The sequence below is a fragment of the Pagrus major genome, chromosome 11 (genome assembly GCF_040436345.1).
Source record: "Pagrus major chromosome 11, Pma_NU_1.0".
Taxonomy (NCBI): Eukaryota; Metazoa; Chordata; class Actinopteri; order Spariformes; family Sparidae; genus Pagrus; species Pagrus major.
The window spans coordinates 4,783,767-4,803,651 of NC_133225.1; the positions used below are offsets into that span (position 1 = coordinate 4,783,767).

Genomic DNA, 19,885 nt, shown 5'->3' on the forward strand with positions numbered 1-19,885 from the left:
TTTGTATATTGTATATAGTACTTTATTGTTTCTTATTGTTTCTATATTTGCCTTGTATTTTGATTGTATTTGTAACTATTTGTTATGAAAATTGTCAAGAAGGCATGTTCCTTAGTACGGAAGCCCTAAAGGGCCATGCATTCATACATTTTATTTCCTCCGTTTTCCCGAGATAACGATATAATTAATTTGAGATCTTGAGAAAACAAAACGATAGTGTAGTATATTAAATCATTGCAGGAAACATCATTCAGTGTAGCAATGTCAGAGGAGCAGGAGCATATCGATCACCGCGTCACATATCTTTTCAATCAAGGCCTGACAGGCTGAAATAGCATTATGCCTTGCTATTACAGATAATAAAGACATTAGTGTGCGTAAATCTAAAAAGACAGTTAGCAAGGCTTCAGCTATATCGGCGGCGCAATCTAAGTGAGCCTGACGTCGTCGTTAACTACATAGCTGACCAGCTACGAGGTCCCGGGCGTCTCCATAATCTCAGGCCTATCATATCACAGTCATTATCTCGAGATCTCGAATTAATTATATCGTTATCTCGGAAAAAAGGAGGAAATAAAACGTATGAATGCGTGGCCCTTTAGGGCTTCCGTACTTTAGGTACCAGGTTAGAGTAGCATGATATTTTCCTTTATCAGTATGTGCACCCCTGATAAAGCCTCGGGGCACCCCGTGTATGAGTCTAGTTCCGCCCCTGCACAGTCCCCGTGTTGCTGTGCGGACTGCTCCACCCCTGAGCAGGACAGGCTGTTAAATGTGTAGACATTGAATGAAGGAGTGGACATTTTGTCCTCTAAACGTGTTTCTGTTATCTTGGCTCGGTCGGGAGAAACAGCAGAGGCCGAAGCAGCAGCTCGTCTCCCCGGCCCTCCCCCCCTCTCTGTCGGCGTGATGAGGCGTGTCTCGCCGCTGTAGGGGCGGTGAGTTGATCTCCATACGCCGCCCACCGTCGACATTACGACCAGTCCGTCTGCAGAAGCACCAGCGGTAAGGTTGACAGCACATTTCTCATATTCACCGCTGTTTTTTAACTCGACTTCTGCTTTCTCTTCACGCTAGTTCAGCTAAATGCTCCTAAGCTAGCTCCCGCCGAGCAGCTAGCTTAAAAGCAACCGTTAACTCTCATAACGGGGAGCGGGTGTTTTCTGCAAACTGGGTTTCACTCACTTTCCTGTCTTTCCTTGTGTTCCTGCAGGTCCACTCCCTCTGCAAAAAACAAACCATGGCCCAGTCTGTCATCGACACCATGCCCGGAGCCTCCACCGGAACCGTGGTGGTCACGGATCATCTGAACTTCTGGGGCGGGCAGCGGGTCAAACCTCGGCAGGAGAAAGGCGCAGAGCCCGTGTTTGAGCCTGCGACTGGTAAATACAGCACATTAAAGCAGTGGTTCAGGGTTTAAAGTTAACTCTTATTGAAGACATAAATGAATCCAGACCCGGTTTAACATTAAAGGCTCGTAGGTCAGTGGTGGGTCAGCATGAGGACGCGTTATTATGCAACTGTAACCCTCCCTGGTTTCTTCCTCAGTGGAGGAGGAAACTTTATTTAAAGGTGGAAACTTTCCTGCTGCATTTATTCAACTGGTGTGTTACAAAGTGTTACAAGTGTTACAAACTCTTAAAGGTATTACATGTTATAGCTTGTTTTCAATGTGTATTTATCCAAATAGGTAAAGTCATGAGTTGTTACCAGACATTTCCCATCTTAACTCCTCACATGGTTTAATTTAAATAGATATCTGAGGCTCTTAGAGGTAAAACTAGGATTTTGAATGCAGGATTTTTACATTGTTGTTTTGCTACTTTGACTTGAGTTACAGATTTTAATACTTCTTCCACCACTGGGTGTTTGTGAGGGAGTTGCTATGTGGCATGACCCTCCTGAAGCTCACCAAAGTTTGATATATTTCATTCTTGTTGTGTTTATTGGTCAAATTCTGGTGTCTAATGGTTTCTTTCTAATAAACCTTGCATTGGGTTGGTCACTCAGTTCATTCTCTCGTGCTTCGTTCCCACCCCGCCTATTTAAATTATGTTGTATTGATGAGGAGTTATCACAAACTAAGACTGTCTAGTTGTGCTATCTTACAATCAATAATTAGTAAATGTAAGTTAAAGCGTGTCGCTGATGTGACCGGTTAGACCTCGAAGTTGCGATGAGGTCTTAAGATGTATGGAAAGGGTCTTAAAAGGTGTTAAGCTATTGTGTTGTGCCTCAGAGCTCAGCCAGCGTATAAACGGTCTATCTTGTTCCCCGCAGGCCGTGTCTTGTGTCAGATGGTACCCTGTGGATCTGAGGAGGTGGATGAGGCCATAAAGAGCGCCCACAGTGCCTACCTCAAATGGAGCAAGATGGCAGGCATGGAGAGGGCTCGGGTGATGCTCGAGGCCGCTCGCATTATCAGGGTGAGAAGGTCAAGCTGTTGTGTCAGCGCTATCTGCGTAACTGGGAACTAGCCAATCTGATTTCAGTGTTTCACAACATAAATTGGAGCTGACTGTTGTAAGCATTCAGTGAGACAGTAGTTATTCATTAAAAGCACAAACTGTCCCCCCACCCCTCCCTCTGCCGCTGCCCTACATTTGCACAAAAAAAAACTTTTGTGCGTCTGTGTCGCTGTGTCTCTTTGATGTAATGTGAGCGAGGACCTTTTGCCCTCAATCTGTTGCAGTCGTTGCATAATCTAAAATGCATGGAATAACCCTAAATTGCGACGCAGTATGATTTTAGTAATTCCTATCAAAGTTTAGCATTTGCAACTTTCTGTTTTTCCAATATAAACAGGAACGAAGGGAGAAGATTGCAAAGCTGGAAGTGATCAACAACGGCAAGTCCATCACTGAAGCACTGGTGGATATTGATGTTGCCTGGCAGTGCATTGAGTACTACGCTGGTCTGGCTGGTACACTTGCAGGTGAGGGGAAAAATAGTTTTGCGTATGTCCTAAAAAAAAGTGTGATTTTCCAAAATGTTTCTAAAAGTTAGTGATGTGTTATTTTAAAGTTGCATTGTGTTTTGTTCATTGAAGGCCAACACATCCAGCTTCCTGGTGGAGCGTTTGCTTACACCAGGAGGGAGGCCCTTGGTGTGTGTGTGGGAATCGGTGCATTCAATTACCCCTTCCAGATCGCATCATGGAAATCTGCTCCCGCTCTGGCGTGTGGTGAGTTTATAACCTCCGGACTCCTCTGGGCATTTCTGTTTTTTGCATTTCTACACAAAGCCCGTGATTACGCCAGGCGCGGCATGATGTGTTCCAGAAGCAGCTCTCAGCTCTGGTCCACAGACAATACACTGCGTCAAAGCTGCACAGAGCAGATCGAGCCAGGCAGGCAGTCACACACAGGAACGGCATAGTGGATCCGGTCAATTTTCAAAATAAAAGACCCTTTGCACACTCTGGATTGTGTTTCACTTCACTACATGAGCATTACTGTATGTCACAGCTTGTGAAGTCAACTGGTCAGGAGCGGGTCAGAGGATATTTGACGCCATGGACAAAGAGAGGTTCATTTTGAAAGTGGAGAAACTCAAGGTTTTATATGACACCACGATCCTTTTTAATAAGGGCAACCTGTTGTGTTCAGGTAATGCCATGGTGTTCAAGCCCTCTCCAATGACCCCTGTGACGGCTGTCATTCTGGCTGAGATTTACAAAGAGGCGGGGGTCCCCGATGGGCTCTTCTGTGTGGTGCAGGGCGGAGCAGAGACCGGCACCTTGCTCTGCCAACACCCGACGGTCGCCAAAGTCTCCTTCACTGGCAGTGTGCCAACAGGCAAAAAGGTACAGAGAGCAGCACAGTGCTATGATTTTTACCAAAATGTCAACTTAACTAAAGAGAACATGGGCATCGTACAAGCCCAGACGACCTCCCCTTCAACCACAATATCCAGCATCCCAGGTGACATTTTGTAACTGCTCTACAAGGCTTTAGTTGTCCCTGTGTGTTCTCTTTGCACTCAGGTCATGGAAATGTCTGCTAAGGGGGTGAAGCAGGTGACCCTGGAGCTTGGAGGGAAATCTCCCCTCCTCATCTTCAAAGACTGTGAGCTGGAGAACGCAGTGAGGGGAGCACTCATGGCAAACTTCCTGACACAGGGACAGGTGAGACAGTTAAATCACTCAACATATTGTGTTGTGTTGTGATGTCAACCTGACCCTGTACATTCTTTGTCAGCTCTGACCGGTGCAAGTTTCTCTTTACATTGCTTAGGTTTGCTGCAATGGGACCAGAGTGTTTGTGCAAAGAGAGATCCTGCCCAAATTCCTGGAGGAGGTGGTGAAGAGGACCAAGGCCATCGCTGTGGGCGACCCTCTGCTGGACGGCACCCGAATGGGGGCGCTTATCAGCAAACCACAGCTGGAGAAGGCATTGAGATATGTCAACCAGGCCAAGAAGGAGGTGTGTTTATTAGACTTATCTGATCAATAGATTAGGGAAAACTTCAATGGTCCCTGCAGGATAATGAAGCAACTGTGGAGAGGCATTTATCAAGAATGAATCAGCTTTGATCACCTCCAGGACTTTTACTAACATGAAGTAGTCGTAGTTCTGATAGTCATTTGATAAATATGTCTTTTTCAAGGGAGCCAATGTGCTTTGTGGAGGAGAGCCTCTTGTCCCCAGTGACCCCAAGTTGAAAGGGGGGTACTACATGTCACCATGTGTACTTGGTAAGTGATGATATACCAGCACTTAAGGGAAAAGTTCACCCAAAAATGAAAATTCAGTCATTATCTGCTCACTAGCATCCCGTCGGATTAAATGTTGTAGTCCACAAAACATTTCTGGAGCTTCACAGCAAGACAGCACCTTCCTAAACAACTGAAACGAGACAAAGAACTTGTGCACCCTTGCACCCATTTCATTTTTGGGTGAACTGTTCCTTTAATCTGAGTCAGCTTTTACACCACCTGCAAGTTTTGTGTATGCACCATATATTACAGCCAGTCCTTTCTCCCGGCACAGATAACTGCAGAGATGACATGACTTGCGTGAAGGAGGAGATTTTCGGCCCCGTCATGTCCGTGTTGCCTTTCGACACAGAGGAAGAAGTGATCCAGAGGGCCAACGACACCACCTTTGGATTGGCCTCTGGAGTCTTCACCAGGTCAGCAGAGGACATACAGGGCGCACACTTGAGTTTATCATGACTCAGCAGTCTGTTGCAACCACTGATTTATAGTGCTGAAGGTTTGCTCTTGAAGATAATGGGTTTAAAGTGTGGCTGCGGTTCAGAATTTCCACAAAGCAGCCAATAAAAAAATGAGGCGTTACAAAATGGAATTGTGCAATATTTGTCTCTGAGGCTGGAGGGAAGATTCAGAAGCATTTTAACTTTTAAGTTGCATTCAAACTATTGAGACTTTATTTGTGCTTAAAATCTGAACTCCTTGCCTCTGCCCGCAGGGACATTTCTCGAGCCCATCGTGTGGCTGAAAACCTGGAGGCAGGAACCTGCTTCATCAACAACTACAACGTCAGCCCTGTGGAGGTGCCGTTTGGGGGATACAAGAACTCAGGTAGGATGGAAGGAAACACATTCATGGTATTGCATGTAATGTGCAGTGAACGAGCTGAATTCTCTTTATTGACATGATCTCTACTGTGCTTTACCAGGCTTTGGCAGAGAGAACGGCCAGGTGACAATCGAGTACTACTCCCAGCTGAAGACTGTGGTTGTTGAAATGGGCGACGTCGAGAACTACTTCTGAACTCCTCTCACCAAGTTTACACCGCTTGCAGAACTGTGACTAAAACACTTTACTTCCCCCTTCAGTCAAGAAATATGCACCAGACATCTGTTCTTCTTCTGTTCTCTCCTTAGTTTACCCAACAAGTGAGCCTACTTTAGTATGAAGCAAGTAACTGAATACAAACCCTGATGCCAAACTGCATGTGCTGCTTTGTGTATCTGTGTGTGTGTGTGTGTGTGTGTGTGTGTGTGTGTAAGCAGAACCAAGAGCCTTAATTAGAAACACTGTGTGTAGTGGACTGTGAATCAGCATTAGAAGAAAATAACTAACTGTCAGGTTTTTATACTTCATGCCGAACTATGAGACACTATTGGACAACTAACTCCTCTTTATTGAAATAAAATGTTTTCAATACAAAGCCTGTGTTCCTGGTTGCTTGTTGCTTCTGAATAAAATAAGTGATGCATAAGTAACAACCAACAGACACAAGTAATAAGCATGCATAATATTCACATTCTTACAAATATCTGATAATAACTGATAATCTTCATTTTACCTGTTATATCGTAACTGATGATTTGTGACGGTGCAGATGTTGCCAGTTGAGCTGCACATGTACTCGAATATTGTCGACTATTACACCAACTGTTTTGATTATTTGATTTGACTTTAAGTCAGATTCTGTTTCCAGCTTCCTGTCCAAGTGAATATTTTCAGCTGTCTTTCCTCCTTTATGACAGTAAACTGAATATCTTTGGGTTGTGGACAAAACAGGATATTTGAGGACATCATCTCAGGCTTGGGAAACACTGATCAACATTTTTCAACTCGGTATAAAACTTTATTGGCCAACAACTAATAGATTAATTGAGATAATAATCAAAAGATTAGTTGACAAAGAGTTGTTGGTTGCAGCCCTAGTTGCCAGTACAAGGCAAGTATTGCTAAATAAAAATGATTACCTCTCTTTTCATGCTAAATACAAGTGCAAACTGCTTTCTCTCAAATGTAGAGTCTGCGTTCATGCTCAACATTTATTCTGGCATAACATTTTTAGACTTCTGTGTTATTGAAATGAAAATATGCACTTGTATTCCTCCTCATCAGCTGATACTGGGCATGAATTTGACATTAGTTTCATATTTTGTAAGCACTTAATAGCCATTACTTATAAGCGAGCCAAGATACGTCCACCACCTGAGCCACAGTACCATATTTATTTTATTTTAAATGTTGTAGTTGAAAAGCAGGGTCAGATTCCTGTCTTCTGCGAGCTGTAAATGCTGTCAGCATAACATTGACGCTAATAAGTCTCATTTTATATTCTGAGATTATTGTTTTTAGATGCTTTTCCAAGTAGTTTTATATTTCTGTGAAGTTATAACGTGCTTTTACTTTGACGAGGTGTCATGAACCGGAAGTGGTTCAGCCTCGACTTGTCTGGAGCGGCTCTTTAGCTTTCTGTTCAACAATGCAGGTAATGTAACTCATAACACTCATGTATCGCAAATTACAGTGTGATACTTTGTTATAATATCTACTGGTATGTTTTACTTGTTTATACGGAGCTTCTTTATGTGCAGAAACTTTAGCTAATGTTAGCTGGGTGACGCTAACAGCTAGCCTGGCTGTGTTTAGCTAGCTGGGTTAGCTACTGTAACACAACAATGAAGTGAAGTGTAAGTTTTATTAATTTGACAGACTTGTGACTCGCACAGACTTGTTGTTAGGAGTGTTTGTTTCTGAGACAGCCTTTTCTTTTCTCTCTCTCTCTCTCAGCAACGAGAGGAGAAGCAGCTGGAGGCTTCGGTGGAGTCTCTCGCCTCTCGGGTGGCGCACGTCAAAAACGCTCTGCACAGCTTCATTTACAAGCTGGAAAATGAATACGAGCGACTAACATGGTGAGTAGAGAGTTTATTCAAGAGCACCAATAGGGAAATTATCTCTATATCAACTTGTAGTCATAGCAGCGTAACCCAGCAATGCTGTAAAGGGGTTGTTTCTAAATGTTTTATTACACATGGTGGTGTAACTTTGGGTCTGCCTGATCGTGCTTTTGGGATTTTGTGCACTGTACCTTTAAAAATAAGGTTTGCACGATATGGATTTTTTCAGCCGATAACGATAACCGATAATTACCTGCTTCTCGCAGCCGATACCGATAATAATATCACATTTTTGTATTTTAAAGATTAGTTCATAACCTGTAGTTTCTGCACTCCTGAGGGTAAGAAGCCGAAGATGTATCGAGCAAAGATGGATGATTTATTATTCATAGCTTTGATAAGAATTATGTGTTTCCCTCCTCTCTGAACACTTGCGGAGCAGATATTTTGTGGGGTTCCTCTTCTCTGTGTTTATTGGCGGCTGGCAAACCAGCTTTAAAGGTGCATACCGCCACATACTGTGTGTAAATGCTGCACTTGTTAAGTCAACTAAAGCAATTTGGCTTTGTATTATCGGTGCTATTTATCGGCTATAATTTCATTATATGCCAATAACCGGAAATGTAAATTTTATCATATATTGGTCCGATATATATCGCACATCCCTATTTAAAACCCTTTAGTCTAGCCATGATTTTACCTGACCTCGCACTGCAGCAGGATAATGATCCCAAACACACCTAAAGCTTTGCAAGAAATTCATGCTGCGATAACATGAGTCAGCAGGGTTTGCGCACAAACTTGTGGAGTCCATGCCAGCTCGAGTGCATGCTGTGATTAAAGCAATTTGGGGGGCATACCAACTACTAAGATATTCTGACGTTTGTCTACACTTTTAAAATAATCAACAGATTCACACGTGTGACACCAGATGCTCCGGTGTTTTGTTTTTAAAATGTACAGATTTGAGTTTTAAAGATGGTTGTGAGTGTTATTTCCTCTCAGACGCTGTGATGTGTGTTTGTGTCATTCAGGCCCTCTGTTTTGGACAACTTCGCTCTTCTGTCTGGTCAGCTGAACACTATCAATAAACTTCTCAAGAACGAGAAGACACCATCCTTTCGCAACCAGGTTATAATACCGCTGCTTCTGTCTCCAGACCGAGACGACGATTTAGCAGTGAGTATCAAAGCCGCTGACTGACCTGTCTGCTTCTCGGAGGCGTTCTCTCTGACCTGTTCATTCATTTCTTTTGCTTGTTCCCCCACAGAAACTCACAGAGCAGCGTGTCCCAGTGTTCAGTCATGAGATTGTACCAGACTACCTGCGGACCAAGCCCGATCCAGAGGTGGAGGAGCAGGAGAAACAGCTGAGTACAGAGGCAGCGCGTATTGGGCCGGAGGCGGCACAGGTCAGTTAGTTATTGTATGGAGTGGTCTGATACCTTGTATCTTAGACGCAACAGTAAACTGGTGTTAACTTTGTAAGTGATGCTCGTTTTTATAAAGCACATTTGAGGAGGGCTGTGAAGACGGCTAATAATTAACATGCTCATCGTAGCACCACTTAATAATGTCTAATGAAATAACAGGTTCTGACGTTGATGGAATATTTATTGCTGACCGTTAATGGTCTTCAGCTATAGAGGACTGTAACTGCCAAAAAATAATTAAATAAATGTGTTAATATGCCATTAAATACACCAACATAATAGTAATAAAATTAAAGTAATTTATAAAAAATGATATTTTTGTTTTCATTTGCTTTTGTATTTATTTACCTTTGTATTAATTATCTTATTTATTTGCTTTCTCATTTGGTTTATGATTTTGTTATTCATTTTCCATTTTTGAATTTATTAATGTATGTATTTATATATTAATTATTTTGTGGGAGCGTGGCATGTGTAGTCGATCTATGCACTCTCATTTTGATCAACCAATAGATGTAAAGTTGACCCAGTGACACACTTTTAATGAGCAATGAAGCAAACATGCATAAAGAAAAGTTATTAAAAAGAAAATACAGAAATAAATTGGAAAACTAAAGAAATGGAGAGTGAATACAAATGTAATGTTGTGACAAAATATAGCATGCAATAAAAGCAAATAAAATTATTAAAATAAATTATAAACAGTTTTAAGTATAACTATCTCACATTCAGTACAGTCTGTTACTGTGTTCTGTCTGTACAGTTAAAAAGAAGACTATCTAAAAATGTCTGCATATGATCCAAAAATATTCTCATCCTTCATGTTTAATTCACAAATCTGACAATGTTCGACATCTTCAATCAAGTAAATATTGTGCAAATGATGATTTAAGAGTGTTCTGATGTTCCTTTAACTCAAAGATTTTACTGTTATAACTTTGAGCTGTGGGATTTTTAATCATTTGATCAAGTAGTTAATTACTGTAAATATGCTCTATTTGTATACTTTTCTGTCTGCACTGCAATTGTTTGACTGGTTTGGTGTTTTGAGGTTTATCTTAGTCCTCTGTTGTGGAAAAACAGAAACACTTGACACTGTGTCACATTAGAACATACAGACATTTTATAGGAGCTCCACAGGTATCACTGAAAACTATAAACTAATATAACTTTTTGCAACTAATATAATAATAAAATCACATCAGGAACATCTATTTCCACCTGTCAAGTCATCCTTAAACACCCATTGTCCACCTCACAAGTGTTTCATCTTATCTCCCCTAATTAGACCTCTCATCAGGATTTTGATCAGGACTAAACTGTACTCTCTTGTTAGATTTGTACTTACAGTTCTTAGAGAGAGACGACCTCAAAGAAACTTAAACTATAACACAGTACTTAAGTATCAAGAGTAGATATATTTACATGTATGTATACACTAGGGGTCGACCTATTATCGACTTGGTCAGTTGTTAGATCTGATATTCAGCATTTTTGTGATTGAAAAAAACAACAAACACACAAGAGATCCTGAGGACAGTTTGCCAGCCTACATCATACACAACAAAGTCATCCTGCAACTATCTGGATGACAGCGCCACTGCCCGACATATGTGGCTTGAGGGCCCGTTCATCACTGCTTGCAGTTTCAATTTAGTATTGCTGTCTTAAAACTGTAAGCGACCCAAAGCACAAAGGTGACACCTACAGGACCAATCTGGTGTTGTACATACACTTTGCTCTAGAACTGGATCCTACATGTAGATTAATAGATTAATAATGATAAGTTTAACAACTTTCTGGTATTTCTGGTGCCGACCAGCAAGAGTAGCAGCGTTTAATCAACTAGTCAAATAATTGCAAACATCCCTGACTCCTAGTCATTTAGGTGTGCATGTAATATAGTCATTTGCCTTTCATTGGGTGTAGCTGTATTGTTCAAAGCCTCTGGTTATATTTTCATCAACAGAAACAGATCCAGACGTTGAATAAACTGTGTTCCAATCTGCTGGAGAAGCTCAACAACCCTCGTGATGACAGAGACGCAGAGAGTGCAGGTATGTTGCACTTTAACTGTCCTGAGAATTCATCTCAAGCTGATTTCTAAATTTAAATATCCTGAGTATTAATTTTTTTGTTTTCTAGCTATACGACAGAACAAGCCGTCTTTCAACCCTGCTGACACTAACGCTCTGGTCGGAGCTGTTGCATTTGGAAAGGGGCTTTCCAAATGTAGGCCTCCAGGTCCAGTGGCCCCTGGACATCCAGGACAAGGGCCCATGATGAGTGGAGGTCCAACCTTACAGCAGGTCACCATCGGCGGTGGCTCAGGCCAACAAGCAGGTATGGGAGGACCTGTGGCTCCACAGCAGCAAGGGCAGCCAGGTAGGAGACCTGGAGAGCTGGGTTAGTATTCCACCTGACTGCTCACAGTGTTTGTTACTGTAGTGATGTTACGCCCTTGCTGCTCTTCATCTCCCTGTTCATGTGTTAGAATATTTGTGCTATGCACAACTTCTATGAATTCATGTTTTTCTTTATTTTAGGATGTGAATGAGTTTGAGGTGGAGAGGGTCAATAAATTGAATTTTCAGTATTTTCAAACGTAGCCCCTATATTTACATGTGTTGGTGTAGAAATGATTCATATTTACCAAAAGACTTTGGAATCTGTACAGTGGATTGCCTCAGTGTGCAGCTGCACGACTGCAATGGCTGCAACATGGGCTAAGTAGTCCAGCCATCAGAGTTACGTCCACTAACACTTGACAGGCTGAGGATGTTATTCTAAGTGTCTGACAGCATTAAAGAAACAACATTTTTATATGATATGATATTGAGATCCATTTTGTAACCAGAAACAGACTTGTTCTAGGAGAAGTCCCGCTCCAAAATCTTATGAGAGGTGAGTTGTTGCAGAAAGACGACGGTGAAATCGCGAGTCGGAGTTGGCCATGAGCAAGTATTCATTTCCAAAGTTGCGGCTGAATACTTCAATGATTTTGACAAACTAGATGAGGCAACACCTGTAACAACTGACCCAGAGAGGTTTCAGAGTGAGACTTTTTGTTTCTGGTAACAAAACAGATCTTATAATTTAACAGAAAGGTTTATTCTGATTCCAAAACTTTTGGTATGTATGAATCATCTATGACCAAAACATGTAAATATGGGGCCCAGGTTTAAAAATACCTGAATAATTTTTACATCATATTTTCAAACCCTTTCACACACGTTATTTAAATCTTTTGGAGAATGTGAGTAGAAGCTGAATGGACTTAGAGTAAAATAGTAATTAACCCATCAGGGTGAATGTTTATGTGACATCCTGCATAACGTATTGATGCTGCTGCTGTCTGACAAGACCTCAACTTTCTTGTGACCCTTCTAGGTGAATCAGAAATTCATCCCAATTAGCTTCATGTTTAATGTCAGCTATTTTCTCATTTTGTGCACAAAGTATCACAAAATGAGCTGAACTCTGTAGAGCACAGATGTAAAACATTGTTACCATTTTATGTCAAATACAACCTCGTTTGCTTTCATTATATATTCATACCAATTTAAATGACATCACCCTTTTGTTTACACTTCATTCACATATTGTTCTTTGAGACTTTTGCTGCCAATACACAGGTTTTTGTTGCTGATTTATTATTGTTTACCTGATCGGCTTGGAATGATAATCTGTATTTATGATTTATGTGTTTAGTGATATTTTCTCTCCCTATTTTTCTTTCTCAGGAAAAATGCCAAGCAGTATCAAGACAAACATCAAGTCTGCGTCCGGTTCAATGCATCCTTACAACCGATGAGCTCCTTTTTTTTTTTTTATTCCACCATTCATCATTTGTTACATTTCAGAGACTCACCTCAGGAAACAACATTTACAACCTTTGTGATTTTTACATGAAGCCATTCTTTTCATGGAATTGCCCAACTTCTACGAAGTTATATCTCTTTCTCTCTCAATCTGTTTCACCGACATTCTTATTTTCTGTAAAATGATCTAAAACAAAAAGTCGAAATATTTGTGACCATCAGGGTACATGTTTTCATTTTGGATACAACATCTGAGCCTCAGTGTTTGAGCCACTAGATGGCAGTATGTCATCATTCATGGGATTATAACAGCTTGTACTTTGAACTGTTCTGACTGTTTTTCAATAAAATATGTGATAAAAGGAATACTTGGTTGCCTATTTAATATACTTAAACTAGGATTTGAATAATGAACTCTTGGATATTATTACAATGAACTTGAAGAAAATAATTCTTTGATCATTTTTTAATCCTTCAGAAGTAAACTGTGATGGTGGTTTCCCAGCAGCGCCAGTTGTTTTTCTTTTTTCTGACAATCAAGTGTTTACACAGCTCTGTATTGTCAGATCTGTAACCTTAGTGTAATTGAACATCCCTAGTATGACAGGACAACCCATCAAATGACCATCCCAACATCTCAGACATGCACCATGATCTGATGTGTTCAGTATTTCTGCCGGTTTCTTCTCCTCTTGCTTCTCTTTGCCCATTTGGCTGCAGTAGCAAAGGTGAGAATAATGAGGGTGGACGTTGCTCTGTGTGGCCTGATAATGTCAAAGTGTTTAAGGGGGCAAATGAGAAAGTATCGGTGCTGACGTGTGAGGGGGGCCTCTCTCCACGCCGGCTCTCTCTGTCCACTCCAATCCCTGTCCTGCTGCACAGCACAGTGACCGTGCTGCTGTCACAGCATGCAGGCCCATGGCTGACCTACATACACCCTCTGTCCCCAAACAGGCAGACGTCTCGCTGTGTCAGCCACCATGGTCAGACGCTCTGCTGAGACAGCTCAAAGCTGCACAAGGTCACACTTGTGTCCACCGATGAGCTCTAAATTATAAACAAAGACCGAACAGGCAACATCCTGCAAACCCAAGAAAACAGAAAGGCTGAACCGAGTTTTCTGCTAAAATATCACGTAAAGTTAAAAGATTAGGCTTCAAACCACACGTCTACATTAGTGCTGGACATTCTCCAAGTACAAAAGTGTTTTTCCTGCTTTACAGGCAGCCAGTGGCTTCCATTAATTTCAGTAAATCTTTTATTTGTTATCACAATCATAATTGGTTTTATTAGCCATGTATGCAAGTATACAGCAAATGTCTCTTGGCATTTTCTTCACAAATACAAGATAAAGTAATAATAATAAGAGCAATAATTAATAAAATCCAGAATTATAATTACAATTTACAGATCATTTTGATTTGATTAGGATTCTTAACTGGGATATACAAGTTTGAACTGAGATATATGGACGATGCTGCAGAGAAAGATGCAAGCTGTATGTCGTACATGAAAGTGACTGAATAACAGTGGAAGTGTAGTCTAACGGGCAACGTTATGTCCAGTTCTGTTGTATTGTCTCACTGTGGTAACAGAACAGTAAGAGAATAAGTAGATAGGATGCTCACAAGTCGTAATAAATTCATTTTTACAACATATTAAAATAAATGAGAACATGTCTCTGCCCTGAAATGTATTTAAAAATCAATATGTAAGAAAAACTTTTGTACACTTAGTAACATACATCGGTAAATAGTTCAGGTATCTTACAGTGGCCTTTGCTGAAAATCTGTAATAATACAAGAAGATATTGACGAGCGATATGATTGTTCAGTGTCGGTTTAAAGCTGAAACAACTTGATTTTTGATACAAGCATTTGTACTATTTATATAATATATATATATAAAAAGCTCAGATGTAAATAAAATGAATGATTAGCTAGTGAATCTTTTGTTAAACTCTTATTTCTGAGGACTATAATGAACTTTTACACTAACATTAATATTATGTTTTCAGTTTGGACACTAAATCCATTTTTTTCCCCTACTTTTCCTCCTTTACTGACCATTTATGATAAAGAGTTAAGAAGTAAAGTTAAAGGGTTGTTGGATTTACTTCCTGTAATAAATATAAATGACATATGCAATAAAGAAAACATTGATTTTGTGATCATCTGCTCCTTTAAGAAGAGAAGCAGGCAGTGATTTAAATTACACTCCCTGTAGAGCGACTGCAGTGATGTCACACTATCACTGCCCCGACACTGCTGTCACCGACACATCCGAGCTCGTGACAGTTACGTCTCTTCTTTATTATGCAATTAGAATATTAATGTGCTCCTTGTCATAAAAACTAGCATGTTGCATCTGGATCTGACTGTCATCTGTTCATGCTGCCATACGAAGCCAAAACACAGGAACTCAATATATTTGGTACAAACTGAGTTAAGACCAGAATCTGAATTTTTGAGTTTTGGCTTATAGAAATTATTATATTATAGAATGTTTGACTTTTTGGAGAAGAAATACATTATAAACCCTGACTGCTGCTGTTGTACCAGGTCAGTTTTACACACAAATCCTCTTTTAAATACAATTGTATAAAGTGTTATATTGTATTTATCTTGTTACATTTGTATTTAAATTTCTTTTCTTTCTCTTTTAAATCTTATTTTAGCTTTTTGTGACTTTTATTATTCTCCTCCAACACATTTCATTGCACCATTGACCCTGTGTTAACTTATGTATGACAAATAAAACAAAACTGAATCTGAACTTTGCTTCTTCTAGTCAATGCTGTAAGATGGCTATATCCTCAGTTTTAAGGAGCACTGTGTAGTTTTGGGGAAGAAATTTTAAGAGAAAAATGTTCACTTTTTAATTTTTATGACAATTTAATTCTGTTTTACTTTGTTTATATTTGCAGGACCCTCATAAGTAGTCACCTTATTCCCCTCAGAGGACGGCTTGTTCACACAGGAAATCAGATATTTACAGTATTTTTGAGTTTGTATTATTACCTTATTAATATATTTATTAACAGTACACATTTAAGCTAATACACCCACTTTTTAGTCTTTCCTGAGTTTGAGTTTGTCGTATCACATGAATACGACTGTGGATAAGTCTTAAATCATAATGGAGAAAAAGTAACACCACATAAAAAACTATCCCTGCTAAAAGCTAACGAGCCGATGGTTTCACATGATTAAGCTTCATTTGAATCTCATATTTAAATGTAATTAATTAAAGACTAATTCTTCAATGTAGTGAATTCATTATTATAATTTTTTACCTGTGTCCATTTGTTTGCTAGTTTGTCAGCAGGATTACACAAAAACTACTAAACAGATTTCCACGAAACTTAAATGGAGGAAGGGTCTCATCCAGAATTCAACCCCAGTAACTGTTAGTGTGGATCCAGATAAAGGGACGGATCCAGGAAGTTTTTCTCACTTTCTTTACATTGGGACGTAGGGTTGTTTTTTTCTTTTCTTTTCTTTTCTTTTCTATTACATTTCGTTAATATCTTAGGGTATAATTCATGGATCTTGATGAAAAAGTCTGGTGTCTTTAGGTGGTTGGTATCCTAGATTAGTTGATCTTAGATTATGATGAAGTAGTTGTGGGTGGTTCACGGTGATACAGGGTGAATGAGTTTGATATTGGGATTAGGCTCGACTGAACTGAAGGGTTGTTGGGGCTGTTGGGCCTTGGAGGAGGTATGCGCTCTACTGAGTGCCATTCTAATTTATTTAGCATTAGATACTTCATGTCTTGAGCACGTCATAGAGTGCAGTATCTAAATGTTTTTTTCAGGTTTTATAGGTCTGTGACAGTGATTTATAATCAGCTTAAAAAGGCATAAAAAGGAGGTTTTACAAACTCTATATATCTCACGTAGTTCGACTAAGAGCCTTCAAACTTTTAAACCCTTTAATCAAACATTTTCCACTCAACTTCCATGTTTCTGTACTTGATGCTCCTTTCCTTCCTGCAGTCACTCAGACCATGAGGGGTCAGCAGTGTTTCACTGTTGGGAGGCACGAGACCCACCACAGGCCCAGTCTGTGAAAACACATTTCTTAAACCACCTTCTGTTTTCAATGTTAATTTGAATATTAATTTGAATTCATAAATCAAGCTTGTGTGTGTGTGAGAGAGAGATGGTATAGTCCCATCCAGTGTACTCAGTCTGGAGTGTGAGCCCGGCTGTATATACTGGGTAATGGGAAAACTCAATATGACAGCTGCCTCCTAAATTACAATACACAGTGTATAGCGGGGTACACAGAGCAGGGGGAACCGGGCAGATTTTTTTTTTTCACCTGACACAAATCCATCTTGACAACATAATCAGCATTGCTATCTTTTGAAAAAGACAGGATTTCCCTCTAAAGCGACACACTGCACTGACCGAATGTGTCAACTGACTTCATGTCCAGAAATGCAGGGAAAACATTTAAGAAGTTGAAAAAAAACACAGACACAAAACTCAAAACAAATTAGCTCACGGCTGCATGAGAATCGACACGAAACGCTCCCACTTTTGTTGTCGGACGTGAGTGCGATAATTATTGCAACAGCAGTGTATCTGAGCGTCCTCCATCATCAGCGAGAAAATAATTTAATTTTTTTTTGTCTCAGCTTTGATTCATGTTTTGGGGAGATAACTTTCACATTTCTTTAATAAGACCATCTCCTGGCACAGTTTTAAAGGTTTTTCTCTCCCTATAATTGAAGAACATGATAAGGTCCATATCTTGCTCATTATGGAAGCTTTAGGCAAATATAAAGAAAGAGTTTACAGCCTTAAAACTCCCACACCCTAAACGCTCAAATATACTGCAGATTCCAGTTCAAAATATTCCACGGTTGAAATAACTTGAAAGGCTCCGGTGACGCACGCTGATCTGTGAAATCTTTTCCAAATGTCTTCTTTATGAAAGTTGGGATCAGAGGAATTCATTAGAGATCTGTGGGTGGCATAGGCAATACAAGAGTGAGGCTTTCCAGCGGTGAGCCTCTGCCAAACTGAACCGTTTCCAAATCTGAAATCTGCAACACACCCACAATCGCTAATTACTCGACCCTATTCCTGCAGAACCTTTTTTTCCTTTGGAGTTATTTTGTGAGATCTATCAGACTTGTTTCATCGTATTAATGCTGAGGCTTTTCCTTGAGACAAAGCTGCCTCTCCATTAAGTCGTGCCCTCAGACTTCAGACCTTGCATCGTCTGCTTCAGCAGCCCTTCCCTCAGGCACATGTGTGTAGCCTTGATGTGTGTGTGTGTGTGTGTGTGAGTGTATCATGCTGCCAGGCGTTGACATAACTGATGCACATTATGCGTTGTGTATGAGGCCGGCCCTTTTTTATGAGCCTTGTTATTGTCATTGATATAATGTGAGCCCTGAGCCCCGCTGTACGCACCACATGCATCGTGGTCTGGTTGAGGATGATTGATATGAAACTCCAGTGATGAGAAGGCTCAGATGGAGGAAAGCAATGAGGATGAGGTCAAAGAGGAGAGAAGTACTTTTTCCTCACAATATTTGTTTGATTTCTTTTCCTCACATCAGTCTGGTGTTTGCCTTCGCCAAAGCTGAATTTGTATCACTTTGCAAAGTAGCAATAAAATGTTTAACAAATCTAAAAACTGGACAAAACTCTATTCATGTGTGTGTTTTGATGATGGTGATGCTCTCAAGATTTGTTTTTCAGTTCATGTACAGTAGTTCAAGCAGAATGTAAACTATGTACCTCCATTCTTAACCAGTCCTCTACAGCCTGTTGTTGTTGTGTGTGCTTTGAGTGATTGGCAGGGCCGGAATAATTCAATATGGGGCCCGGGGCAAAAATGAGCAGTGGGCCCACCTCGAGTCAAAGTTTACTCCCAAGGCTACATACATACATAGTTTTCCTCTTACCTGGAGTGCTATTTTTGTGCAGTTTTGAAGATACAGGCTGTAGAGATCTGCCCTCTGCAGTCTGCCTTCTCTTAAATATAATGGGACTAGGTGGCCAAAAACATCACATTTAAAAAACTCAACAGCACTGTGTTTTTTTTCTCCAGAAATCATGCCCAAGATCACTCAAGATCATCCACAGACTTTGTTGTGAGATGTTTCATGCAGGAGCTATTTTCTTTCTACCAAACTACCCCCTTTCCATCGTATCACAGCGCAGAGGGAAACATCTGCTCATAGAGGAGAGGCCGGTGCTCACGACACAACATTAATGGCGTCCTCCTTAGCTGAGCTGTAATGGTAGCTAGCTTAGGTAGCTAGATGCACACTTCCTTCTGCGCTGTGATACGGAAAGAAAATGTATAGGGCCGATATCTCCAAAACTCGGAGACTCGCACTCAAACAATCTAGATGGATGAATTGCACTACAGGTAAGACGAAAAATATGTATCTTTTGGATTTTTGGGTGAACTGTCCCTTTAAAGGCAGCTAAAAACATACATATTGACTAACAACTGACATTTTGATACTTTTAAAACAACTTTGTAGTTATTAGCATTGTTGCAAATGTCCATAGGATTGTCTTTGGCTCTCTAAAACTGGATTTGAAGGCAGGACCACCTTCAGGTCTTTCCCATTTATATTGTATTTTTGTGTAAACAAATTCCAATTAATCAAATTAGTTAGCAACACAGAGGACACACGGGACAAACACAAGCTTACACAGGTGTGCTCCGAAAAAGGGCAGGTAAACAGACAGAGACACAGACTCCAACTGCTCAGTCAGAGTAATCACACCCTGTTCCACCAATCCACTAATCACTGTTCTCTATTTTCTTTTTTAATCATGGACCTGACGAAGGGAATATTGAAGTGAGTCGCTATCTCCACTAAATCCTCCTTCCTACAACTATGTACTTGTTCAACAGTAGGATGTACTACAAAGTTATCCAAGTTAAACTTTTCTGCCATGGTGCTCAGTAGCCAGCAGCACTCACTCAAGCAGACAGCTGAATCCACTAATGAGCTCACTTAACTTACCTAGTAGTCAAAGGAGCTC

At 40.4% G+C, this 19,885-nt stretch overlaps 2 protein-coding genes across 4 annotated transcripts; both read left to right on the top strand.

Moving 5' to 3' along the window:
- The first annotated feature begins 799 nt into the window (after positions 1-799).
- Positions 800-6,137, top strand: aldh9a1a.1 (aldehyde dehydrogenase 9 family, member A1a, tandem duplicate 1). The gene is made up of 12 exons (XM_073475822.1): positions 800-1,005; positions 1,214-1,382; positions 2,281-2,426; positions 2,806-2,935; positions 3,050-3,184; positions 3,609-3,805; positions 3,986-4,126; positions 4,236-4,424; positions 4,609-4,696; positions 4,992-5,133; positions 5,433-5,545; positions 5,643-6,137. Exons 2-12 carry the CDS (start codon positions 1,241-1,243, stop codon positions 5,735-5,737), a joined length of 1,518 nt encoding a protein of 505 aa, XP_073331923.1. The 5' UTR covers positions 800-1,005; positions 1,214-1,240; the 3' UTR covers positions 5,738-6,137.
- A 1,002-nt stretch (positions 6,138-7,139) lies between these two features.
- med8 (mediator complex subunit 8) lies at positions 7,140-13,224 on the top strand. 3 transcript variants are annotated; one of them, XM_073475823.1, is made up of 7 exons: positions 7,140-7,196; positions 7,499-7,620; positions 8,640-8,784; positions 8,876-9,016; positions 11,007-11,094; positions 11,183-11,443; positions 12,781-13,224. In XM_073475823.1, the coding sequence occupies exons 1-7, from the start codon at positions 7,191-7,193 to the stop codon at positions 12,849-12,851; spliced, it is 834 nt and encodes a 277-aa protein (XP_073331924.1). In that variant the 5' UTR covers positions 7,140-7,190; the 3' UTR covers positions 12,852-13,224. The 3 variants fall into 3 exon arrangements, with proteins under 3 accessions (XP_073331924.1, XP_073331926.1, XP_073331927.1); XM_073475825.1 differs by having other exon boundaries at positions 11,183-11,422; XM_073475826.1 differs by having other exon boundaries at positions 11,183-11,380.
- The last annotated feature ends 6,661 nt before the right edge of the window (positions 13,225-19,885 follow it).

Coding starts and splice junctions, on each gene's coding strand:
- aldh9a1a.1 (XM_073475822.1), top strand. CDS start 1,241: ATGGCCCAGTCTGTCATCGACACCATGCCCGGAGCCTCCACCGGAACC. Junction 1,383..2,280: donor CGTGTTTGAGCCTGCGACTG/GTAAATACAGCA, acceptor TGTTCCCCGCAG/GCCGTGTCTTGTGTCAGATG. Junction 2,427..2,805: donor AGGCCGCTCGCATTATCAGG/GTGAGAAGGTCA, acceptor CAATATAAACAG/GAACGAAGGGAGAAGATTGC.
- med8 (XM_073475823.1), top strand. Junction 8,785..8,875: donor ACCGAGACGACGATTTAGCA/GTGAGTATCAAA, acceptor GTTCCCCCACAG/AAACTCACAGAGCAGCGTGT. Junction 11,444..12,780: donor TAGGAGACCTGGAGAGCTGG/GTTAGTATTCCA, acceptor TTTCTTTCTCAG/GAAAAATGCCAAGCAGTATC.